The sequence below is a fragment of the Lynx canadensis genome, chromosome B1, assembly GCF_007474595.2.
Source record: "Lynx canadensis isolate LIC74 chromosome B1, mLynCan4.pri.v2, whole genome shotgun sequence".
In the NCBI taxonomy this organism is placed as follows: domain Eukaryota; kingdom Metazoa; phylum Chordata; class Mammalia; order Carnivora; family Felidae; genus Lynx; species Lynx canadensis.
The window spans coordinates 127539111-127566451 of NC_044306.2; the positions used below are offsets into that span (position 1 = coordinate 127539111).

The 27341-nt window shown below is 37.3% G+C and overlaps 1 protein-coding gene across 4 annotated transcripts in view; it reads right to left on the reverse strand.

Moving 5' to 3' along the window:
• The window catches only part of SMARCAD1 (SWI/SNF-related, matrix-associated actin-dependent regulator of chromatin, subfamily a, containing DEAD/H box 1), a 79256-nt gene extending 72357 nt beyond the window's left edge, over positions 1-6899 (reverse strand). For 2 of the 4 annotated variants that reach the window (XM_030313421.1, XM_030313424.2), the window contains exons 1-2: positions 6801-6899; positions 5943-6184 (exon numbers count right to left, since the gene is read on the reverse strand). In XM_030313421.1, coding sequence (XP_030169281.1) covers positions 5943-6132 — 190 coding nt within the window. In that variant the 5' untranslated portion in view covers positions 6133-6184; positions 6801-6899. Of the gene's footprint in view, positions 1-5942; positions 6185-6465; positions 6598-6800 lie in introns of those variants that run through there. The other 2 variants (XM_030313423.2, XM_030313422.2) reach the window with 2 other exon arrangements.
• Positions 6900-27341: the final 20442 nt, after the last annotated feature.

Sequence of the window (27341 nt, forward strand, 5' to 3'; positions counted from 1 at the left end):
AAATGTGTCTCTATTTCTGTGTGACATTAAACAGTCTAGCTGTGCTCCTGTTCCTATCCCTAGATTCCTGCCTTCAGATACCTCCCGTCCCTTCATCCTTTCCCTCTCCACTAGCTTCTTCCCCTTGGCCAACAAGTATCTCAGTCCAACAATCCTGAAACATCTTTTGACACTGCCGTCCTGTCAAGTTGTTTCTCTCCCTTCTTGAAAGACTAATCTTCACTTCCTTACCTTTCTACTGAAAGGGTTAAAGGTCTGTAAAAGGTTAACCGCAACGTTTAATTTCCAAGGAAAGTGGTCTCTATCAGTTCCCATCCAATTTGACTTTACAGTATTTGATACTGTTCACTATACACAAAACTGGAAACTCACCTTTCTTTAGCTTTCAAGGTACTATCATTTTCTATGACTACTCTAGTTATCCTTTATACCTCCACTGGTTTCCCTTCATCTGTCCATCATTAAATGTTTTTTACTATACAGTGTGCTTGGGGACATTTTTTAAATACTATAATGATGACCCCCAAAGTTGATTTCTCAGGTTCCAACCATCCCTGAGCTACAAACTCTAATGTTCAACTCTCTACTAGGTCTCGCTTCTAAAATAGGAGAGCTGAGGGGCGCCTGGGTGGCTCAGTCGGTCAGGCGTCCAACTTCAGCTCAGGTCATGATCTCGCGGTTCGTGGGTTCGGGCCCCGCATCGGGCTCTCTGCTGACAGCTTGGAGCCTGAAGCCTGCTTTGGATTCTCTGTCTCCCTCTCTCTGTACTCCTCCCCCACTCACACCTGTCTCTCTCTCAAAAATAAATAAACATTAAAAAAAATAAAATAGGAGAACTGAAACTTAACATGTCTTAGTATCTTTCTCCTAAATACACTAATTCAGCAGACTGTGCCAATCACCCAGCTGTTTAAGCAAGAAATATCTGATCTGAGTTATCTTTAAACTCTCCACATTTATTTAAACAATTTTTAATGTTTATTTATTTAAGACAGAGAGAGAATCCCAAGCAGGCTCTGCACTGTCAGTGCAGAGCCCAACGTGGGGCTCAAACTCATGGACCATAAGATCATGACCTTAACCATTATCAAGAATCTGACGCTTAACTGACTGAGCCACCCAGGTGTCCCTAAACTCTCCACATTTACTTGATCACCAAATACCATCAAATACTGAAACATAAAATTTCCCTAAAATGCCTCCTCTGTCCTACTATCATTTTCCCATATTTAGACTTCAATTAATTCAACAGCTTTATCAATGGTCTTCTCATACCAAAATGCTCTATAGTGTATACCAAAAAAAGTCCATCCTTCCTGGCACAGCATAAAAAGGCCCCTCACAACCTAGCAGTTTACATTTCTATCTTTTCAGCTTCATCCATACAGCCCTAAACCTCCTCTTCCACAGATAACACAACCCTCCTATTCCCATAGACATACCACACCTCAAAGCAATATATATTTTCACCTCTTGTTCACCAAATAAGCCCTGATTCATTGTTTAGGGTCCAAAGTAATCTCTCTGTGACTCTTCCTGATCCTGCCCAGGAAGAATAGATGAGCATTTTTGAACTGGATTGCAATCCTACACTATTTAACATCTTCCCCTGTGAGTTATTACGTTATACCATTTTAACTATGTATGTATACATGTCCTTTTCTCCTTGTGCTCCTTGGGGATCAAGCTTTGCTCATATTTTTATTCTTTATGCATAAAATATAAGCTCTTTCCTCTCTCATCTGCCATCATTTTATTCCCTTGAAACCCACTGTGGTCTCAAAAAGGTCAAAGAAAAAGAGAGAAATAATGTGTAAGCAATAATCATTAATAACTCTGGATACAATAAAAGCAAAATAAACCTGGGAGGGAGAGGTGCCCACAAGTTAAGTGTATGTCATCTCATATCCAAAAGCTGGATTGGATCAAGGGAGCCTGTCCTATATCAAAAGCAGTTTCAAGTGACCATGGCTGAAGAATGCCTGACAGCTATGGGACCGTTTCAAGATTATAAACAGGAGGAAGGATATTTTCAAATATTTGTACAATTACTAGTATCACCCCACTTATTCAATACTACTTCCTTCAACACATATTTATTAAGAGCCTACTATACAGCAGTCATTACTCTGAACAATGGTGAACAAGTAAATAGACAAACTCTCTGCTCGCATGGATATCTTCTAATAAGGGAGACACAAATATATAGTCCATGTTAGGCAGTAATAAATACTATATAGAAAAATACAGTAAATACAGCTGGGGGGGAGGGGCTGGAGTTGCTACTTCAAAGACTGTGATGGGGAAGGCCTTCTAAAGGCAGTAAATATATCACTAAGCCCAAAGTCATATGCAAATATCAGCAGGAAGGGTCTTGGAGGCAGAAGAAAGAGCAAATGGGAAGAAGGAAAGATTGTGCTGTGCCTGCCATATTTTTAAAAAGGTATGGCTGGGGGCGCCTGAGTGGCTCAGTCGGTTAAGCGTCTGACTTGGGCTCGGGTCATGATCTCATGATCTCATGATCTCACGGTTCGTGAGTTCGAGCCCTACATCGGGCTCTGGGCTGACAGCTCAGAGCCTGGAGCCTGCTTCAGATTCTGTTCTCCCTCTGTCTGGCCCTCCGCTGCTTGCACTCTGTCTCTCGCATTGTCTCGAGAATAAACATTAAAAAAATAAATAAAATAAAAAAATAAAAAAGGTGTGGCTGTGACACAGTAACTCAGTGGTAGGAAATAAGATCTTAAGATTGGTAAAATTAAGAGTTAGCTGAAAGAGTCATTACAGGTAATTTTTACAATTCCCATCCTATTTATGAAATTAGATGATTTATGGGAATGCAAGCTGGTGCAGCCACTCTGGAAAACAGTATAGAGGGTCCTCAAAAAACTAAAAGTTGAACTACCCTACGACCCACCAATTGCACTACTAGGTATTTATCCAAGGGATACAGGTATGCTGTTTTGAAGAGGCACATTCACCCCAATGTTTACAGCAGCACTATCGACAATAGCCAAAGAATGGAAAGAGCCCAAACGTCCATCGATGGATGAATGGATAAAGAAGATGTGGCGTGTGTGTGTGTGTGTATACATGCATACATACATACATAATGGAGTATTACTCAGCAATCAAAAAGAATGAAATCTTGCCATTTCCAACTACGTGGATGGAAATGGAGGGTATTATGCTAAGTGAAATTAGTCAGAGAAAGACAAATATCATATGACCTCACTCATATGAAGACTTAAAGAGACAAAACAGATGAACATAACGGAAGGGAAATAAAAAATAATATAAAGACAGGGAGGGGGACAAAACATAAGAGACTCATAAATATGGAGAACAAACAGAAGGTTACAGGAGGGGGATGGGCTAAATGGGTAAGGGGCACTACTTACTACTCCTGAAATCATTGTTGCACTCACTATATGCTAACTAATTCAGATGTAAATTAAAAAATAAGTAGAATTAAAAATTTTTAAAAAATTAGATGATTTAGACCTGATTTAGACCCTAATGCTCCATTGTAAATAAGCAAATATAGCATTTATCACACAATAGTAGAATAAAAAGTTATCATACGGTGATAAAGGAAGTAAGGTCAAAATCCACATCCCAACCAATGAGTCCCTAATCTCCATTATTTAGTTAGGATTCTAAACGAACTTCGGTACCTTGTCCTCTACTGGGGCCCAAACTCCAACACTCGGTCAGCATTCCCCACCCCATGCTAAGTTGCCTCAGGTCTTGTCCGACATGCTACATTGGGGGCAGGACATTTAATTATTATTTGAATTTTTAAAGGCATGCCCAATGGCTGAGGATGCGTCCCTTATACCTATTCTGATGTACAAAACTACCATTTTTTTCAATAACCTAAACTAAAATTATTGTTTTATCTCATTCCTCCTCCAGATTTGGTTGTAAAACTTTGCCCTTTCTTTCTTTGAAATATTTCGTATCTGTTCCTTCTCCCTTTCTATCATAATCAAGTTTAGATTAAGAGCTTCCTAAATGAATTCTCTCCCTTCAAAAAATGTACAGTACTCATGACTGCTAGACTGATTTTTCTTGACAAAACAACTTTCTTTCATCATTTTACGCTTCTGAGAGGGCTTTAATGGATCCCTAATAACTACAATGTAAAACTGAAACCTAACCTTTGTTTTTAAGATTCTTCCAAATTCACAGTACCACCTACAGTCTTTTCTTACCATTCTCAGAACAAACTTAATTTTTATATTTCCCAATGTCATGAAGACTACCCATGTGATTTGTAAAGGCAATCTCAGTTTGTAGGAAAAGTGTACACATAAGGGAAAAAAAAATCCCAATAAAGGCGAATAAAATCTCCTTAAACAGAAAAAAAAAAATACCATCTTCTGATTGGAAGAGACAATTAATTTCATATTAATATTGATAAAACATTCCACCGAACTCCAGTTTACAAAGTGATTTTTATTCTATAGATGAAAAAATTGTTAATCTCAAATTGTAAGTAATTTGTCCAATGTCTAATTTAACTAAAATGAAGCAGCCGAGACTTCTAAGGATTCAAAATCCCATGCCTACACATTGGCCTTCCCAGCCCTCTCTAACTACATAGGAAACAGACTAATACATGTGTTGTTAAAATATTAAAGTACCTGGGTGTTTACATATTAACTAGAGCATGTTATGCAGAGTAGATATCTATTGAAAGAATGGACACAAGGACATCACTCCTGGGCTTCCGTGGTTCCCCCACAGAATTTGGACAAGTTCAGAACCTTTCATACAAATGAAGCTTTTCAAAATGTGACTCCTCATCACCACATAATTCAACCTACCAAATCATTCCACCATGTTCCAATTATACCCAATATTCTGAGGTGTGATTCAAATGATAACTTGTAGAGAGTCTGCCATCACTGTTAAACAGAAGACTAGCAAACAAAATAAGATACCAACATTACAACATATGTATTACCAATCTTGTCAGGGCCACATCAACATAAAAGATGCTAGGGAAATACTGAGTTTTGCATTAAAAAAGGAATTACTAAAATAAACATTAAAATAAAACTTCTAATATTCCTTTCACCCTTCAAAAGAAACTGCATAATGCAAACAATTAAAAGTTTATGCTCAGTAATTAGATTGCTTGGATTTGAGTTCCAGTGCTATCAACTTCCTAACAATTTAACTTCTCTGGGTCTCATTTCAACAAAATGTGGATAAAATCTTGCAGGACTGCTGTGCAAATTAAATGAGACTGCGTAGTACTCAGTATTATGCCTAAAACGTAAGATGAGTTCAAATATATTCTAATTGTTAATTGTTCAAAGAACATAGATTAAAATGGAAATGCTAATTTTTGGCTTCCTCTCAAATCGTGTTATTGTCTGTGACAACCAGCTTAAGAAGTTAAAAATGGTTCATTCACCTTGAACAATACCAATTATTCATTTGCACCCTGGGGAATCTCCAGAAGTCCAGTGGTAGCAAAATCTGAATGAGATCTGCTCTTCATTTGTTCAGAGGTGGTCTTCACGCACCTTGAGTAAAGTCTGGTTCATACTAAGTGAGCAATTATTTTTTGGAAAATACCGGAATTAATATAAACGCCTGGCCAAATAGCAGACTCAGTCTACATCATAGGACTGAATCACCTAGTTTCTCTTCCAGCAGCAACTATTCTGACCTAAGGATGACCTAAATTCAGATATCAACTTCCATCACTGGGCCACATTCCAAGAACTCATATAAAACTGAAGAAGCTATGGATGCTCAGTTGATGGTACAATGGTGCCTATGGCAGCCCCAAAGCCGTATTTAAAAGCGCAAGGTGGAGAACAATGTATTAGTACATACAACATCAAGAATAAATATTAGAATCTCTTCTGCTTTTCATCTTCTAAATACCTCTTGATGCTACATCAGTTTGCAACATTGTAACTCACCTGTTTTTTCAGTTATATCTGAATCAGGTGTGCCTGCCCTGCTAACCTCCCCTTCAGCATTCTCCTCTTCAGCACTAAGAGAAATTGGTGAAGAAGGGCCAGGCTGGGAGGGTTGGGGGGTTGCTTCGGGCACTTCCTCAATCTTACTCCTTTTCTCAAAGCGAAAACGGTCCAAGTTGAAAAGATTCATATTGGCAGAAACCACCACCACCCTGTGGAATTAAGAGCTTTAAATGAACTATCTGCAGGAAAAAAATAAAAAGAGAAAAAGAGGCCATGAAAACAATATAAAATATACAAAGCCTTAGCAGTTCATTCCCAAGGCAATTAAGAGCACACAAACATGCCAGTGGCACAGGATGACTATTATGGCTGCGCCTCATTGTTAGGCCACAATGATCAGAAGGTGAATAGGGATATCTTTTTAAAATTTTCCATTTCTGTCTCTACTCCCCTTCTTCACCCCCCTCCCCGCCCCGCCTTCCTCAAACCACACGCTGACCCTCGTGCAACCTCCTCTTACCCCAGCACGCGCAGGCACGTTCCCCACTCTAACCCCCCTGCGGGCCGCGCCCCCGCCCACAGTGAGAGGCTCCCTGCACTACGGTGCTCCCTGCCTCGAGAAAGGACGTGCCAGGGCCCGCGCCTCGATACTGCGGGGACACAAAGGGGCCAAAGAAGGGGAGCGGCGGAGGCCGTGCTGGCGGGCACCCGCCCGGAAGTTGACGCGGCGCGATCCCAGCTGAGAGGAAGCTGATAGGATCAAGAAAACACAGGGAGGGTTCAGAGGTGGAGAGTGTGCTGCAGCATCTCTTTTAATAATCACCCAATCGCCCTCTTTCTTTCTTTAGTACTTACAGTCTTGCAGGCTCGATGCGATGTAACAAAGGTTGAAAGAAAAAATAATTCCTGGCGTGGGGGCGACGGTAGCCGGGCCGGGACCTTCCAAAACAGCACGGAGAGACCAAAGGAGCGCGCGGTGATGACGCAACACGCAGCTTAGGCTTTTTTTTCTTCCCCAGCGACGCGCGAGCGGAAGATGTCTAGGCGCGCGCTGTTGCCATGGTAATTCGTACCCGCCTCTACGCTTGTGAGCTCGTTTATGGCCTCTTTCTCCAGGTTAGCTAGAGAGTTATTAAATGAAACGGTAATAAATTGCGCAATGGCAATAAGTAACATAATAATAATATAGTATTTTATATATTATGTATAATGTGTTGTATAATTTATACATAGTATCATGTTGATATTGTGCTAGATATTTCACGTGAATAATCAACCCTTACATGAATCCTTTTTTTTTTTATACAAAAAAAGGAAACTGAGGCCTGCAGACGTTAAATAATAAGTAAAAAGCCGGGTATGTTGAACTTCAGAGCATATGAACTGCCTCCCCACTGTTCGCTGGATTGTTCTTAGAGTGGAATATGACCGTTCATGTATGTTGACCGAAATATTACCTTTAGAATATTTACTCTTTTTGTTCTAGCATTTGGCTAACCAGGCAGTTTCCTGTGTTTTAATTTGATCCTCTGGTTGGCATTTCTCTTAAAGAGAAATTACTACAAAACATTCTGCCAAATACACTGGCCATTGTAATCCTAAATTGGCATTCTACTTTATAAATCAGTGTTTTGAATTGTATAATTATAACATGAACCCACAGGTTTATCAAATGCAGGCACACTTATAAAATCAACTGTCTTGACCCATAAAATTCAGAATCAAAGCCTGAACAATTAAGATTTCATTATACCTATTTTTGATATGCCATGAAATGCACCAACTTAGTGCATGCATGGTAACTGATGTGATCAAGGGATATAACAACTTATACATAGTAAATGATTTTTGGTGCTAAGGAATATTTGCTGTAAGATCTACTCTCAGCAGCTTCCAAATATGCAATAAAGTATTATTAACCATAGTCACCATTCAGTACATGTAATTTTAAAAAAGAATATTTGCTTTATATTCAGATAGATCTGACATTGAAAATGGATTCCACTAGCTGAATGACTTTAGGCAAATAATATATCACTTCTCTAACCCTTAGTTTCCTAATCCTATATATGTGATTGATGATTCTGTTGATTTCTTAAGGCAATTTTCTACAGCACCCCTTGACATTTGTACAACTGGAGCAAGAGTGAAAATTGAGACCCACACATCATATGTCTAAATATTTAAACATAAATACAGTTAGCAAAATGTAAAAATAAAATACATCCTATTGCCCTATTTTGAAAATAACCTGGAAAGCCAGATTGAATTTAGAATTTCTGTTTTGGACAGCATGTGGATGATTCAAGAATTGGTTGGCATATATACCCTGCCTTCCCTGTATCATGTCCTTCCATTCATTTTGATACCATTAAGAGCCTGGTGCTCATGCATATGGACACCCAGCTCAAATGCCCAGCTATAACTCCACCTAGTGTTGCCATATTTGTTTAAAAAAATAAAGGCTTTTTTGTTAAATTTGAATTTTAGATAAACAATACTTTTTAGTAAAAGTATGCCCCATTAAATATTTGGAACTTGCTTGTTCTAAAACCTTATTTGTTGTTTGTTTGAAATTCAAATTTAACAAGATATCCTGTATTTTCTTTGGCAAACCTATTCCTGCCCTACTGCTTCATCACCTTTTGGGCCTAGAAGCCTTTTTGCTTCATGTTGGATCTAAGAATATAGATACTGGAAGTATCTGTTGGCCCTCAGCAGGAAAGACCTGGGTAAAAGTCACTGCTAGCCTTCTTGGAGCTGTGTAAGCAGAGACCTCAGGGACCACCTGCTCAAAAGCATTCTCTAAAATTGAAGGCATAGGTTTTGGTCCCACTGATTCCTTGCTCTTTGGGGTTGGGCATAGCAGGAAAAGAGCCAGAATTGAGTTCTGTAAAGCAGTAGGTCCAGTAGAGGGACCCCTCTTGCCCAATTCTTTTTTTTTTTTTTTTTTAATTTTTTAACATTTATTTATTTTTGAGAGAATGTGAGTGGAGGAGGGGCAGAGAGAGAGGCAGACAGAATCTGAAGCAGGCTTCAGGGTCTGAGCTGTCAGCATAGAGCCTGATACTGGGCTCTACCTGTGAACTATGAGATCGTGACTTGAGCTGAAGTTGGATGCTTAACTGACTGAGCCACCCAGGCCTCCCACTCTTGCCCAGTTCTAAGGGTGGGATTGTTCTATAGCATTCACTGACCTGGGAGACTTGGAATTATCCATGATAGGGATTTTGCTTGATTGTGGATTAAAAGGTTAAGGGAATATATAACAAATAACACAGACTGGATGGCCTCTACAACAGAATTTTTTTTTTTTTTTTTTTCTCAAAAGCTCTGAAGGCTGAAGTCTGGTATCAAGATGTTGGCAGGATTGGCTTCTTCTGCTTTATCCCTCTTTCTTTGGGCATCTTTCCCCTGTGTCTTTAAATGGTCTCCCCTCTGTGCTTGTGACTAATTTTCATCATTTAATTAAATGACCACATTTAATTAATGTGTAGTCACATTCTGAGATAATGGGAATTAGGACTTCAACATATAAATTTGGAGGGGGTATAATTCAGCCCATAACAGGAGGCAAAAGAGTGGAAGGACTGCTATATGAACCTAAAATCTTCTAAAATTATAGCAGTAACTGGGGCTAAAAACCAGTCCTCTGACTTTTCTTCCTTATGACCCTTAATATGGTCATTCTCCAAAATTCAGTCCTTGGTGTCCTGCTTGTCTCACTCTACTCTTTCCCAGAGTGGGCTGATTATAGTGGTAACTAAATATATTTGTCAAATCTTACTCAACTATATACTTAAAAAAATTTAATCTTGGGGTACCTGGGTGGCTCAGTCGGTTAAGCATCCAACTTCAGCTTAGGTCATGATCTCACGGTTTGTAGGTTCAAGCCCTATGTCGGGCTCTGTGCTGATGGCTAAAGCCTGGAGCCTGCTTTGGATTCTATGTCTCCCTCTCTCTCTGCACCCCCACCCCCCACATTCTGTCTGTCTGTCTCTCTCTCAAAAGTAAATACACATTAAAAAAATTTTTTTAAGGCTTAATCTTATTGTTTATAAGTTGTAACTCAATAAACTTAACACATTTTGTAAAAAGTGACTATCAACATTTAATTATTGATATGGAAGAAAATTTGAAAACCACCTTTCCCCCTAGAATGAAGAGGGAAAAGACAAAGAAGTCAAATCAATGAAATTTAAAGAAATAATAAACATAGGATCAGAGTACTGAGAAGCAAACTTTGATTAATTATGACCTGAGCTGAAACCAAGACTCAGATGCTCAACTGACTGAGCCACCCAGGTGCCTCCCCCAACCCCCCCTTTTTTTTCCAGAAAAGACAGTGTACAAAAGGGCAAAAAAAAGTCAGAACTTGTTCAATAAACTAAATGCCAGAAATTAATGATGACACAACTACAAAGATGGGGAGGCAAAATATTGTGGCTCAGTAATTGTTTAGATTATCTATATGCTATTCATTGATGGATAAAAAAAATTCAAACTTTTAATTCCTTGAAAATATATCTTCCTTAAGCTGTTCCTAAAGACATAAATCCAGCTGACAGGGTCAAAAATGAGAATTTCAAGAAAGCAGAATTTATGGTATAAAAGTATTCTGTTGAGACTAAACACAGGTAGGACTTAATAATTGTAAGTAGGGTATATTTGTCAACATTTTGTTGCATAACCACAAAATTTGAATTGCATAACTCCTTAATCTTGATTGGCTAGTATGGTTCAAGTTCAGGCTACAATGCCTGTCTGCACATAGTACTTGTTCAATAAATATGTGTTGAGTGAATGAATGATATTAGTAACTATATACAATGCCTTAAGCATACAGATAACCACAAAGAAATGTTAAAATAAGCTGAGTATCTTCAAAATGTTACATGTCATGGAAGAATGACATAAACCAGAGGTGTTTTCTTACTAATTTTTTTTTTTTTTTTTTACTTTTTTTATGTAAGCTCTGCACCCACTGTGGGGTTTGAACTCACAACTCTGAGATCAAGAGTCACATGCTCTACCAATTGAGCCACCCAGGCACCCTTTAAACCAGAGTTAAAACAAACAAACAAACAAACAAACAAACAAACAACTCCGGAAAGAGGTAATGTAACTCAAGAAGGGAAGGAAAGTAATATATATACATATATATATATATATATATATATATATATATATATACACATATATATGTATATATATGTATATATATATTTTTAAATGAAGACTAAACTAGATGTGACACATAATGCCTAAAGAGAAATAGCAGGTGAAAGGGAAAAAAATAAAAAATAAAAGAGAGGTAAATAGATTTCAAGAGAAAATAATAAATATTGAAAATAAGCAAAGAAGATCCAACATAATTATAATAGGAATCACTACAGAAGAAAACTAAAACAAAGATGTGGAAGAAATAACTAAAAGTTGTAATTCCAAAGTATTTCCCGAAAATTAAAAAGATTTGAAACAATATATTGGAAGAGCACATAAATACCTGTGAATATCAACCCAGATGGCAAATAGCAAGACATATTCTAATAAAATTTAGACTTAAAAATATATTTTTTTAATTCCTTAAACATTTAGACAAAAATAAACAAGTGACCTATAAGGGAAAGAAAATTATATTACGGTCACAGTGTTAACAACAAGTCTTTATGCTGAAAGAAAATGGAACATTGTATCTAGGAAGCTCAAAGAAATAAAATGTGATCCAAAGATTTTATATTGGGCAAAAAGTGCTTTTAAAATATAAAGGCACAGGGCGCCTGGGTGGCTCATTCAATTAAATGTCTGACTCCTGGTTTTGGCTCAGGTCATGATCTCGCAGTTTGTGATTGAGCCCTGCATCAGGCTCTGCACATTGGGTTCTTCCAAGCACAGAGCCTACAAATGTGTATATATATATATACGTATATACATATACGTATATATATACACACATATATATATATACACATATATACGTATATACATATATGTATATATATGCATATATATACATATATATATACATACATATACATATATATGTATATACATATATACATATATATATATATACACACATACATATATAGGCACAGATAAACTATTAACATCGTGCAGGAACTCTATGGGTGTTGTTCTCATGAGTACTCCTAAAGAATTTATTTGAAAGCCATCAAATATGTTTAAATCCATCAGTTCTTTTTGATTTTTTTTTTAAACTGGTTATCTTTGGAGAATGAAAGGAAAAGATAATTCATTGTTATGAAAATTGACAAGTATAGGAAAAGAATCAAGTTTTTATATTGCCTTTACTCAGAAGGGTTCTGCTGGGTAATTAAATAATAGATGAGAGAGAGTGTTTCTTTTTTTTTTTTTTTTTTTTTTTTTTTTTTCAACGTTTATTTATTTTTGGGACAGAGAGAGACAGAGCATGAACAGGGGAGGGGCAGAGAGAGAGGGAGACACAGAATCGGAAGCAGGCTCCAGGCTCTGAGCCATCAGCCCAGAGCCTGACGCGGGGCTCGAACTCACGGACCGCGAGATCGTGACCTGGCTGAAGTCGGACGCTTAACCGACTGCGCCACCCAGGCGCCCCGAGAGTGTTTCTTTATAAAAGTATTCCAACTAGTAAATGAGAAAGAAATGATAAAATTTGATCAATCAGCAAGCCTGGCCCAAATTCCTAACATATAAAATCATAAGATACAGTAAAATGGGTATTATTTTATTTATTTTTTTACTAAAAATTTTTTAATGTTTATTTTTGAGAGAGAAAGAGTTGTGAGTGGGGGAGGGGCAGAGAGAGAGGGAGACACAGAATCCAAAGCAGGCTCCAAGTTCTGAGCTGTCAGCACAGAGCCCCATGTGGGGCTCAAACTCAAGAACTGCAAGATCATGACCTAAGCCAAAGTCGGATGCTTAACCAACTGAGCCACCAGGCGCCCCTAATTCACCTTTTAAGTTAAAATAAATATTTATGTAAGGCTGCTGTGATGCATTAATCTGCATTAATGCAGATTAATTTTATGTATCAATTTGACTGGGCTAAGGGATGCCCAGAGAGCTGGTAAACATTTTTGAGTGTGTCTCTGAGAGTGTTTTGGAAGAGTTTAGCATTTGAATTGGTAGACTGAGTAAAGAAGATTGCCTTCATCCGATGTCGGTAGATATTACATAATTCTTGAAGGGCCTGAATAGAAAAAAAAGTAGAAGAAGGGCAAATTCACTCCTTCTGCTTGACCTGGGACATCCATCTTCTCTTGCCTTTGAGCCTGTTTTCAGGCTTTCAGGCTTGGGTCTTGGGCTTTTGAAGTAGAGCACCAGCTTTCCTGGACCTCTAGCTCGGAGCAGGACTTCTCAGTTTCTAAAAGTGAATAAACCAATCCCTATAATGAATCTCTTTCTGTATACTTACATATATTGTACCAGTTCTGTTTCTCCATAGGCTCCAGACTAATATAGCTGCCAAAATCTTGTTAATTGCTTGTTAGCTTTGAAATAGGCTCAGTGAAAATGTTTTATAGAAGCCTCAAATTTCTTCATTAAATAGGAGGAAAGATTGTCAGCATTCTATTTTTATTTCTTTTTGCTTTATATTTACCAAAATAAAACCATGAAGCAATTCAAGGAAAGAGAAATCCTTCCAAATTTGAATGGAATAAGAAGCAAAACAAAATAATAAACAGCAACAGAGATTAAAAATAGGGTTTGCAAACCTGGATCCCTTCTTAACTTGATATCTTAAAATGTAAACCACACCTAGTTGGTAATGGAAACTTGTATAAACTAATCTTACCTCCACACATAAATATGAAATGAAAAATACAAGATACCAAGTCATAAAACTAAGTAGATCTTTCTTCTTTGGTAACAAGAAACTAAGACAAATATTACCAGTTTGTAAGTAAATACTTCTTTTCTCAAAATAATAATTCATAATTTGGTGAGGTAGAGGGGATGGTCATGAACCTCTTTTGAGAATCTGATTTTTAAGAAGCCATGGAATGCTTTAGAAAAACCTGCATAGGGGCTCCTGGGTGGCGCAGTCGGTTAAGCGTCCGACTTCATCCAGGTCACGATCTCGCGGTCTGTGAGTTCGAGCCCCGTGTCGGGCTCTGGGCTGATGGCTCAGAGCCTGGAGCCTGTTTCGGATTCTGTGTCTCCCTCTCTCTCTGCCCCTCCCCCGTTCATGCTCTGTCTCTCTCTGTCCCACAAATAAATAAACGTTGAAAAAAAAAATTAAAAAAAAAAAAACCTGCATATGCATGTTATGGATTGTACATAATTTCAGGAGGGTCATGTACCCCCTAGTGCTCTGTGCTCTTCATAGTGAGAATTTTTTTTTTTTCACATTGATAAATTCTGACACACAGGTCCTGAATCCTCATAACTGGTGGAATTAGTGATGATTCCATCCCTATATGTGCCTTTTAAAAAAAGTTCTGTTTAAATTCCAGTTAGTTAACATACTGTGTAATATTAGTTTCAGGTTTACAATATAGTGATTCAACACTTCTATACAATACCCCGTGTTCATCACAACAATTGCACACCCTAATCCCCATCACCTATTTAACCCATCCTGCCACCCACCTCCCCTCTGGTAACCATCAGTTTATTCTCTATAATTAAGAGTCTGTTTCTTGGTTTGTCTCTCTCTTTTTCTCCCCTTTGCTCACTTGTTTTGTTTCTTAAATTTTACATATGAATGAAATTATATGGTATTTGTCTTTCTCTGACTGACGTACTTCACTTAGCACAATACCCTCTAGTTTGTCCATGTCATCACAGATGGCAAGATTTCATTCTTCTTTTTATGGCTGAGTAATATTCTGTTTTATATGTATACCACCTTTTATTTATCCATTCATTAGTCAACGCATAGTTGAGCTGTTTCCATAATTTAGCTATTGTAGATAATGCTGTACAAACGTAGGCATTCATGTGTCCCCTTCAAATCAGTATTTTTGTATTCTTTGGGTAAATACCTAGTAGTGAAATTGCTGGATCATAGGATAGTTCTATTTTTAACTTTTTGAGGAACCTCCATACTGTTTTCCAGAGTGGCTGTGCCAGTTTCAATCCCACCAGTAGTGTAAGAGGGTTTCTTTTTTTCCACATCCTGGCCAACACTTGTTGTTTCTTGCATTTTTTAAATTTTAGCCATCCTGACAGGTATGACGTGATATCTCATGGTTTTGATTTGCATATCCCTGATGATGAATGATGTTGAGCATTTTTTTTTCATGCATCTGTTAGCCATATGGATGTCTTCTTTGGAAAAATTTCTATTCATGTCTTTTGCCCATTTTTGACAATTCATTTTTTGAGTGTTGAATTTTATAGGTTCTTTATATATTGTGGATGGAAACTCTTTATCAGATATGTCATTTGCAAATATCTTCTCCCATTCTATAGGTTGCCTTATAGTTTTATTGATTGTTTCCTTTGCTGGGCAGAAGTTTTTTTTGAAGTTCCAATAGTTAATTTTGCTTTTGTTTCCCTTGCCTCAGGAGACATATCTAGAAGGAAGTTGTGATGGCCAGTGTCGAACAGGTAACTGTTTGTGTTCTCTTCTAGGATTCTAATGATTTCATGCCTCCAATTAGGTTTTTAATCTATTTTGAATTTATTTTTGTGTATAGGGTAAGAATGTGGTCCAGTTTCATTCTCTGGCATGTTGCTGTCCACTTTTCCCAATACCATTTGTTGAAGAGACTGACTTTTTCCCATTGGATATTCTTTCCTGCTTTGTCAAAGATTAATTGACCATATAGTTGTGGGTTGATTTCTGGGTGTTGTATTCTGTTCCATTGATCTCTGTGTCTGTTTTTGTACTAGTACCTGTACTGTGTTGATCACTACAACTTTGTAATATAAGTTGAAGTCCAGAATTGTGGTGCTTCCAGCTTTGCTTTTCTTTTTCAAGATTGCTTTGGCTATTCAGGGTCTTTTTTTTTTTTTAATTGCTTTTTAACATTTATTCATTTTTGAGAGACAGAGAGAGGCAGAGCATGAATGGGGGAGGAGCAGAGAGAGAGGGAGACACAGAATCTGAAGCAGGCTCCAGGCTCTGAGCTGTCAGCACAGAGCCAGATACTGGGCTCAACTCACAGGCCGCAAGATCATGACCTGAGCTGAAGTTGGATGCCCAACCAACCCAGGTGCCCCTATTTGGGGTCTTTTGTGGTTTCATATAAATTTTAGGATTGTTTGTTCTGGCTCTGCGAAAAATACCGGTGGTATTTTGATAGGGATTGCACTAAATGTGTAGACTGCTTTGAGTAGTATAGACATTTTAACAATATTTGTTTTCTTAGTCCGTGAGCATGAAATGTTTTTCCATTTATTTGTGTCATCTTCAGTTTCTTTCATCAGTGTTTTATAGTTTTCAGAGCACAGGTCTTTTACTCTTTTTTGGTTTATTTGTGGGTATCTTACAATTGGTGTAATTGTAAATGGGATTGATTCCTTAATTTCTCTTTCTTCTGCTTCATTATTGGTATATAGAAATGCAGCAGTTTTCTGTATGCTGATTTTGAATCTCATGACTTCATTGAATTCAATAGTAAAAGTTTTGCTCCTTCCTTGCCAATTTGGACACCTTTTATTTCTTTGTGTTGTCTGATTGCTGTGGCTAGGACTTCCAGTATTATGTTAAATAACAGTGGTGAGAGTGTACATCCCTGTCTTGTTCCTGACCATAGAGGAAAAGCTCTGTTTTTCCCCACTGAGGGTGATAGTAACTGCGGGTTTTTCATATATGGCGTTTATTATGTTGAAATCCTTATAAACCAATTTAGGAGAATAAAACTATTGAGTATGTTTCACCTTTTGATAATTACCTGCTATATGTTGATAACTAGCATAATAAATTTTCTGGAAAAAGATGGGATTTAAATTCTATATAAAACATAATGCTTGATTTTCAATAACTGCCCATTAACGAGAAAACTTCATGTTGTATCTTTTCCTTATTTGATTTTTTTCATCCTAATTTTTTTTTTCTCTTTTTATTTTTCTAGTTAAGTATGTCTTATAATTGTTAGGGCACTTTCAACTAGAAATTTGAGTTCACACAAACACACAAGACTTTACTTTTTTCTCCCTGTGTTCTTGCAATTCATTTTCCTCATGACACTGTGGTGTCATCATTTTGTCATTGTCTATACCCACAATGTCAGGATGGTATTTGATACTTTGAGTCATTCAGTTCACACATCTAGCCCAAACTTTACCACATCTGTACTTGTGGCATCTCATTTTTTTTGCGGTAATAATGCTTGCCTTGAAATTAACCTTTTATATCTCTCATTCTGCAACTATCATTTTTTACAATATATTTAACTCAAATTGTATCATTGTAATCAGTTATACACACACACACACACACACACATATATATATATATATATATATATATATGTATTTTTTTTTCTTGAAATGATTTTTACATGGGGTGAGCCTGGGTGGCTCAGTTGGGTATGTGTCTGACTTCAGCTCAGGTTATGATCTCACAGTTTGTGAGTTTGGACACAACTCTGACAGTTCAAAGCCTGGAGCTTGCTTTAGATTCTGTGTCTCTCTCTGTCCCTGCCCTCCCCCCCACTTGTGTTCTCTCTCTCTTTCTCTCTCTCTCTCTCTGAAAAGTAAATAAATATTAAAAAAAAAAAAAAGAAATGGTCTTTACAAAGATTTTCCCAAAAAAGTTATTCCTTTCCTTTAGCCATTTCAAATTCTACCAACATAAAGTATAATTCACAATTCTTCTTACTGCCAGATCTACCTTAGTTAGTTGAAACACAATTTTCAGGATAAATTTCATTTTAACATTTTACATTATTGTGCAATATATGTGCAATATTTGTGCAATATATCTGTGGACTATTCCTACTGAGTTATTTGATAATATTATAAATGCTTTGCATTATACATGTCTATACTCTTGAAAGTACAAGCATTACTGAACCAAAGACATGGATTTCAAGAAATAGTCATGGATGATATATTTATAGTTGTCTGTAATGAGTAAAATGAATTCTTCATAAGAAAGCAATTTCAAAATTACAAGGTCATTATGAAATTAAACACCTGATCCCATCTCTTCTGTTGATTAGTGGTGGGATATTCTTTAAATTTCCTCATCTGTACAATAGGGAAAATAGTACTTGCACTAAAGGGTTTCTGTGCATTAAATTTGAAACAATTCATGCTTAGGGTAAGGCCTGACATATAGTTAATAGCAAGTAAATATTTATGATTTTTAAAAATTCATTTATTTATTTTGAAAGAGAGAGAGATGTGGGAGGTGCAGAGAGAGAGGGAAAGGGAGAGAATCCTAAGCAGGCTCTGTATGCTCAGCGCAGAACCTGATGTGGGCCTCAAACTCACAAACTGTGAGATCATGACCTGAGCCAAAACCAAGAGTTGGCTGCTTAACCACCTGAGCCACCCAGGCACACCTATGATTTTTTTTTTTTTTTTTTTTTTGAGAGAGAGAGAGAGAGCACAGTAGGGGAGAAGGGTAGAGGGAGAGAGGGAGAGAAACTTAAGCATTCTCCATGCTCAGCATGGAGCCCGACATGGGGCTCAATCCCATGGCCCTGTGATCATGACCTGAGCCAAAAGCAAGAGTTGGGTACTCAACCAACTGAGGTACCCACGTGCTCCGATTTATGATTTTTAAAGTAAAATTCACCTTATTTAAGAGTTAGTCTCCCAGTAAGCAAATTATGTGAAAAAATCACTTTTAATTAAAATTACCATGGGATGCCTGGCTGGCTCAGTCAGAAGAGCGTATGACTCTTGATCTCAGGGTCATGGGTTTGAGCCCCACATTAGGTATAGAGATTGCTTAAATAAATAAAACTTTAAAAAATTAAAAAAAATTAAATTACACTTGTAAATTCAATAAATCTCGGGGCGCCTGGGTGGCGCAGTCGGTTAAGCGTCCGACTTCAGCCAGGTCACGATCTCGCGGTCCGTGAGTTCGAGCCCCGCGTCAGGCTCTGGGCTGATGGCTCGGAGCCTGGAGCCTGTTTCCGATTCTGTGTCTCCCTCTCTCTCTGCCCCTCCCCCGTTCATGCTCTGTCTCTCTCTGTCCCAAAAATAAATAAAACGTTGAAAAAAAAAATCAGTAGTAAATTATAGAGTACATAGATTTATAATAGTACATAACTCCTATTAATTTATTTAATTAATCATTATTGTGTGCCTAGCCTGTGCCAGGGACAATGAGAGATGATGGGAAACATAAGAATGAAAAGTCTGATATGATTCCTGTCTTCAGAGGGCTTAATGTCTGTCAGGGAGACAACTAACCATAAATTACAAAATAGTACAAATTATGCTATGATAGTGGAAGTATAGAATTCTAGAAGAGTTCTTGGGATTTTAGTAGAGGAAGCCAAGGAGAAAGTGACAGCTGAGTCCTGAAGGAGGATTAGAAGTAAACCCGTAAATGAGGTAAAATGATGACAAGGATAGAAGAGGCTGAAGTCCTATAGAGGCTGTGTAAGGGAGTCTGTTTTTAATCTTCAGGGCAGAGGAAAGGATTAAAAGTTTTTAAGCAGTTATAGACTCTGGTATTATATAAACATTGAATTAGAGTGCAATATCACTAATGGTCTATCTTTAAAAAAGAATGACGGCTAATAAATTCAGAGAAATGAGGAAATTGGAAAACCACCACTGTGCATCCTTAAAATAATAATTTAGAGAAGAATCATTAATTGATGATGGTACAATGAATGGGTGAAAGGATGATAAGGAACAGGATAATCACAAGATATTCAAGTTTTCATCCCAGAGATGATTTACTAATTAGAAAGCAAAATCTGTATCCTTACATGGGGAGATATAGTGAGCTTGACATTGTGTGCCTCTTGATGTAACGCAATACTAAATTGTTACAGGTTGAATTTTGTCTTTCCAAAATTCATATGTTGACATCCTAACCCCCAGTATCTCAGAATGTGACTGTATTTGGAGATATGGCCTTTAAAGAAGTAATTGATATAAAATGAGGTCACATCGATGGACCTTATCTAATACAACTCTTGTCCTTATAAGAAGTGGAGATGAGCACACAGATTCACTGAGAGGAAAGACCATGTGAAGACAGAATGGATGTATACAAGCCAAGAAGAGATGCCTGCAGAAGAAACTAACCTTGATGACACCTTGATCTTTGATGTCTAGCCTCCAGAATTGTTGTTTAAACAACCCAGATTAGTCCATCCAGGGGAGATGGCAGAGTAGGAAGACACTAAACTCCCCTGTCCTATAGATACAACTAGATAACACTCTCATAAGTGTAAATAACCCAAAAAATGACCAAAAGACTGGTAGAACAAACTCCACAACTAAATGTAGAGAAGAGACCACACTGAAGAGGATAGGAAGGGCAGAGACATAGTCAGGAGCTAAACAAACAATGGGACTGTCTGCTGGAGGGAGGTACACTGGGGGTGTTGAGAGGAAAGAGAAACCCTCACATCAGGGAGCCCACATGGGGAAGATGAATCCCTATAACATTTGGCTTTGAAAAACAGAGGGGCCAAATTTTGTGAGTTCAAACAACCAGTGAGACTTAAAACCTAGAAGTTTAAAAATCATCAGGCTTGGCTCTGGGAGAGCAAGGAGGGCAAGAGAAAACTGAATCCCTGCCCTTGTAGGGATAGCACAACTAAAAGCAGAGATACAGAGATACCAAATAGAAGCAGGAGTTTGAAAAATGCTTGGGGAATACCAGAGGGAGATTTGTTTACTAATCTCAGAAGATGTGCTGGGGCGACAGAGATTAATGGGAGACTTGTCCAGGAACAAAGGAGCTGGAAGGTACCATTTCCCTTCTCCATGCTCCAGCATAAACACACATTCACTTGTGGGAACCAGAAAGATGCTAACACTACCTAACTTGCTTACACTGTGCAACCCACCCAATCCCCTCCCCACTTTCAAACCAGCCCCGTGGCTGCTGGTACCCTCTTGCTGAGAACAGGCATGCAAACCTTACTAATGCTGAATGTCCTGCCCCTGAGCACTTTGCAGTTCTGTCCCCTCCAATGCCCCCATCCAGTACACCCTTGGCTGGATCCCGTCCAAAATGGTACCACAAGTCTGGCAGTATGCAAACAGCCCTGAAAGAAGCTGGCACCACTTCAAAGTGATTCTCGTCTCAAGTAGAAGGAAAGATATCCAAACATACCAGTCTCACTGTGCCCCAGCAGGGGGTGGGGCAGACAGCTGGTCTGACTGTAGGCTCCACCCACCAGTGAAAGCTTCTCCAGAGACAATACAGGGAAAGTGCCCTGTAGTTTGGTGGTATTACATCTCTGGCAAATACCTGGTCTAACTTAACTCAAGCCCAAGTCAGCCCCAGACTGGTCCATTAATACCACAGGGACCAAATACAGCCCACAACAGGCCAAAGAAACCTACTGCAGGTGACAGGACTCATGAAAAAAGTGGCCAAGACACAACAACAGGGTGAAGGAACACACATAGCAGACAATCCCTGAAGCCCCAGATTCTAGTGAACAGAGGACACTGCACTGCAGGGAACTATTGGACCTCTTCTTCATAAGTCTACTACTTTCAAGAGTAAGAGATATCGCTGACTTTCCTAACACACAGATGCAGGCAGAGAGAGTTAGACAAAATGCAGAGACAGAGGAATATGTCACAAATAAATGAATGGGGCAAAATCACAGCAAGAGACCTAAGTGAAACAGAGATAAGTAATATTCCTGGTAGAGAATTTAAAGTGATGATCATAAAGATACTCACTGGATTTGAAACAAGAGTGGAAGGACAACAAGACCTCTAACAAAGAGATAGAAAACATTAAAAAGAATCAATCAGAGATGTAGAACTCAATAAATGAAAATAAATATAACACTAGATAGAATAAGTAGTAGACTAGAGGAAGCAGAAGAATAGATCAATGACCTGGAGGACAGAGTAATAGAAAGCAATCAGGCTGAACAGGAGAGAGAGAGAGAGAGAGAGAGAGAGAGAGAGAGAAGAGAGGATAACCTAAGGGAAGTCCATGACACCAGAGCATTATAACATCCATGTTATAGGGATCTCAAGAGGATAAGAGGGATGCCTGGGTGGTTCAGTCAGTTAAGTGTCTGACTTTTGATTTCAGCTCAGGTCATGATCTCACGGTTTGTGAGCTTGAGCCTTTCATCGGGGTCTACACTAACAGTGCGGAGCCTGCTTGGGATTCTCTGTCTCTGTTTCTCTCTCTCTCTCTACTCCTCCCCCACTCACATGTGTGCTTTCTCCCTCTCGAAACAGATAAATAAATTTAAAAAAAAAAAAGGAGAAGAGAAAGAAAAGGGGCAGAAAATGTATTTGAAGTAATAATAGCAAAAAACTTCCTGAATCTGGGGATAGAAACAAAACCAGACCTAGGAGGCAGAACTATCCCCCAACAAAATCAACTCAGAGACCCACACCAAGACATATAGTAATTAAAATGACAAAAAGTAGCGGTAATAAGAGAATTTTGAGGGCAGCAAGGGAAAGAATACAGTTACACACCAGGGAACCCCTCCCCTACCTCATAAGGATATCAGCTGATTTATCAATAGAAACTTTACAGGCCAGAAGGGAGTGGCACGATATATTCCGAGTGCTAAAAGGAAAAAAAAAAAAAATCAGCAGCCAAGAATACTCGATCCAGCAAGATTATCGTCCAAAGTAGGGGGAGATATAAAGAGTTTCCCAAACAAACCAAAGTTAAAACAGTTCATGCCCACTAAGCCAGCCCTATAAGAAATGTTAAAGAAAGATTCTTTCAGTGGAAAGTAAAGGCCGTAAGTAAGAGTAAGAAAAGTAAGAAGCACAAAATCAGTAAAAATAAATATATCTGTAAAAATCAGTTAAGGAAGTTATAAAATAAAATATAAAATGGTTACACCATTTACCTAAAATGCTGGAGAGAGAGGAGTAAAGAATGGGTTCAAACTTATGCAACCATCAACTTAATATATACTGCTATATTAAGAAGATGTTACATACAAACTGAATGGTAACCACAAATCAAAAACCAGTAATAGATATGCAAAACATACAGAAAAGGAATCTAATTGTTATCACTAAAGAAAGTTCCCTAATTGTGAGAGAAGAGAGCAAGAGAGGAAAGGAACAGAGAATAACTACAAAACAACCATAAAACAAATAACATAATGACAATGAGTATATACCTATCACTAATTACTTTGAATGTCAATGGACTAAATAATCAAGACAGGGTGGCAGAACAGATGAAAAAAACAAGATCCATCTATATGCTGCCTAGAAGAAACTCATTTCAGACCTAATACTCATGCAGCTTGAAGTAAAGGCATGGAGCAGCATTTATCATGTAAATGGATATGAAAAGAAAGCTGGAGTAGCAGTATTTATATCAGACAAAATAGACTTTAAAACAAAGACTGTCACAAGAGACAAAGAAAGACACTATATAATCATAAAGGGCATAATCTAACAAGATGTTATAATAATTGTAAATATTTATACACCCAGCACGGAAGCACCCAAATACATTTATCAGTTAACAATAAACATAAAGGAACTAATTGATAGTAATGCAATAGTAGGGAACTTTAACACCTCACTTAACGTCAGTGGACAGATCATCCGAACAGAAAATTAAAAAGGAAACCATGGCTTTGAATGACTCATTGGACCAGAAGGATTTAACAGATATATTCAGAACATTCCATCCTAAAACAGCAGAATACACATTCTTTTCAAGTGCACAATGGAACATTCCCCAGAATTGATCATGTATTAGGCCACAAAACAAGTCTCAACAAATTTAAAAATATCGAAGTCATTCCATGCATCTTTTGTGACCATAGTGCTATGAAACTGGCAATCGACTCCAAGAAAAAATCTGGAAGGAGTACCGATACATAGGGATTAAATAACATGCTACTAAGCAATAAGAGCTCAAACAATAAATCAAAGAGCAAATAAAAAAAAAAAAACATGGAGAGAAATGAAAATAAAAACACAACAGTCCAAAATCTTTGAGATGAAGCGAAAGTGATTCTAAGAGGGAAGTATATAGCAATATAGGCCTATCTCAAGAAGCAAGAAAACCTCAAACAACCTAACTTTCCACCTAAAGGAACTAAAAAAAAAAAAAAGAAGAACAAAACCCCAAACCAGTAGAAGGAAGGGGATAATAAATATTAGGGCAGAAATAAATGAAATAGAAACTAAAAAAACAATAGAACCCATCAATGAAACCAGGAGCTGTTTCTTTGAAAAAAAATCAACAAAATTGATAAATCTTTACCTCATCAAAAAAGAAGAAGAAGAAGAAGAAGAAGAAGAAGAAGAAGAAGAAGAAGACAAAGAATCAAATAAACAAAATTGGAAATGAAAGAGGAGAAATAACAACTGACAGCCACAGAAATACAAAGGATTGTGAGAGAATATTATGAAAATTTATATGCCAAAAAAATTGCCAACCTAGAAAAAAGGGATAAATTCCTAGAAACACATAACCTCCCAAGACTGAATCAGGAGGAAATAGAAAATTTGAGCAGACCAATTACCAGCAATGAAATTTAATCAGTAATCAAAAAACTACCAACAAACAAAAGTCCAGGACCAGATGGCTTCACAGGGGAATTCTACCAAATATTTAAAGAAGAGTTAATACTTATTCTTCTCAAACTTCCAGAAAATAGAAGAGGAAGGAAAACTTCCAAATTCATACAAGGCCAGCATTACCTTGATAATAGAACCAGGTAAAGACATACAAAAAAAATAATAATAATTACAGGCCAATATCTCTGATGAATATAAATGCAAAAATATTCAATTAAATATTAGCAAACCAAATTCAACTATACATTAAAAAAACCATTCACCACAATCAAGTGGGAGTTATTCTAGGATGCAAGGATATTTCAATATTCATGAATCAATCAATACACATCACATCAATAAGAGAAATGATAAAAAACATGATCATTCCAATAGATGCAGAAAAAGCATTTGACAAAGTACAACATCCATTCATGATAAAAACCCTCAACAAAGTAGGTTTAGAGGGAACATACCTCAACATAATAAGGGCCATATATGAAAAACCTACAGCTAATACCATACTCAGTGGTGAAACAGTGAGGTTTTTACTAAGGTCAGGAACAAGACAAAGTCTACTCTCACTACTTTTATTCAAAATAGTACTGATAGAGCAATAGCAATCAGATAAATAAACGGAATAAAAAGCATCCAGATTGGTAAGGAGTAAGTAAAATTTTCATAATTGCAAATGACATACTATATATAGAAAATCCTAAAGTCTTCACCAAGAAACTGCTAGAACTGGTAAATAAATTCATTAAGGTTGCAGGATACAAAATCACTGTATAGAAATCTGCTGCATTTCTACACACTAATAATTAAGCAATGTAAAGAAAAATTAAGAAAACAATCCTATTTACAATTGCACAAAAACGAATAAAATACCTAGGAATAAACTTAACCAAGGAGGTGAAAGACCTGTGCTCTGAAAAGTATAAAACATTGGTGAAAAAAATTGAAGAAGAAACAAACAAATGGAAAGAAATTCCATGCTCGTGGATTAAGGAACGAAAATTAGTGTTTTTTTAAATGTTTATTTATTTTGAGAAAAAGAGAGACAGCACAAGTGGGGGAGGAACAGAGAGAGAGAGGGAGAGAGAGAATCCCAAGCAGGTACTACACTGTCAGTTCAGAGCCTGACACAGGCTCAGTCCCACAAATGAGATCATGACTGAGATCATGAGCTGAAATCAAGAGTCGGGCACTTGAACGACTGAGCTGCCCAGGCACCCCAAGAACAAATATTGTTAATATGTCCATATTAGCCAAAACAACCTCAGATTTAATGCAATTCCTATCAAAATACCAACAGCATTTTCCCCAGAGCTAGAACAAACAATTGTAATATTTGTATGGAACCACAAAAGACTCCAAATAACCAAAACAATATTGAAAAAGGAAAAAAAAGTTGGAGATGTCACAGTTCCAAATTTCAAGTTATAGTACAAAGCTATACAAAACGGTATAGTACTGGCACAAAAATAGACATAGATAAATGGAATAAAATAGACATCCCAGAAATAAACTCTGATTATATGGTCAATTAATCTTCAAGAAAGGTGGTAAGAATATACATTGGGAGAAAGACAGCCTCTTCAATAGATGATGTTGGGAAAATTGGACAGCTATATGCAAAAGAATTAAACTGGGCCACTTTCTTATACCATACACAAAGATAAACTCAAAGCGGATTAAGGACCTACATGTGAGACCTGAAATCATAAAAATCCTAGAAAAGAGCACAGGAATAATTTCTCATGCATTGGTTATAGCAGCAGTTTTCTAGATACGTCTCCTGAGGCAAGGAAAAGAAAAGCAAAAATAAGCTACTGGAGCTATATAAAAATAAAAAGTTTCTGCACAGCAAAGGAAATAATCAACAAAACACCAAAAACAACCCACAACCAATCCAATTAAAGTAGGCAAAAGACATGAACAGACATTTCTCCAAAGAAGATACAAAGATGTCCAACAGACACATGAAAAGATGCTCAACATCACTAATCATCAGAGAAATGAAAACCAAAACCACACTGAGATATCACCTCACCCTTATCAGAATGGCTCAAATCATAAACACAAGAAACAAGTGTTGGCAAGGATGTGGAGAAAAAAATGAATCCTTGTACGATGTTGCAACCACGATGGAAAACAGTATGGAGGTTCCTTAAAAAAAAAAAAAAAAAAAGAATTACCATATGATCTAGAATCTCACAACTTTGTATTTACCCAAAGAATATGAAAGCACTAATTTGAAAGGCTATATGCACCCCTATGTTTATTGCAGCATTATTTACAATAGCCAAATTATGGAAGCAGCCCAAGTGTCCATTGATACATGAATGGAAAGAGAATGTGGTATATATCTACACAATGGAATATAATTCAGCCATAAAAAGGAATGAAATCTTGCCCTTTGCAACAACATGAATGAATCTAGGGAGTATAATGCTAAACAAAGTAAGTCCGTCAGAGAAAAACAAATACCATATGATTTAAGTCATATGTGGAATTTAAAAAAACAAAACAAATGAACAAAGAGAAAATAAAGAGACAAAAATAGACTTTCAACTACAGAGAACAAACAGATGGCTACCAGAGCAGGTGGGAGGGGGAATGTGTGAAATAGGTGAAGGGGATTAAGAGCACATTTATCTTGATGAGCCCTGAATAATATATAGAATTATTGAATCACTATGTTTTACACCTGAAACCAATATAATATAAGATAATATAAGTGTTATTATATTGTTATAGTTAACTATACTGTAATTA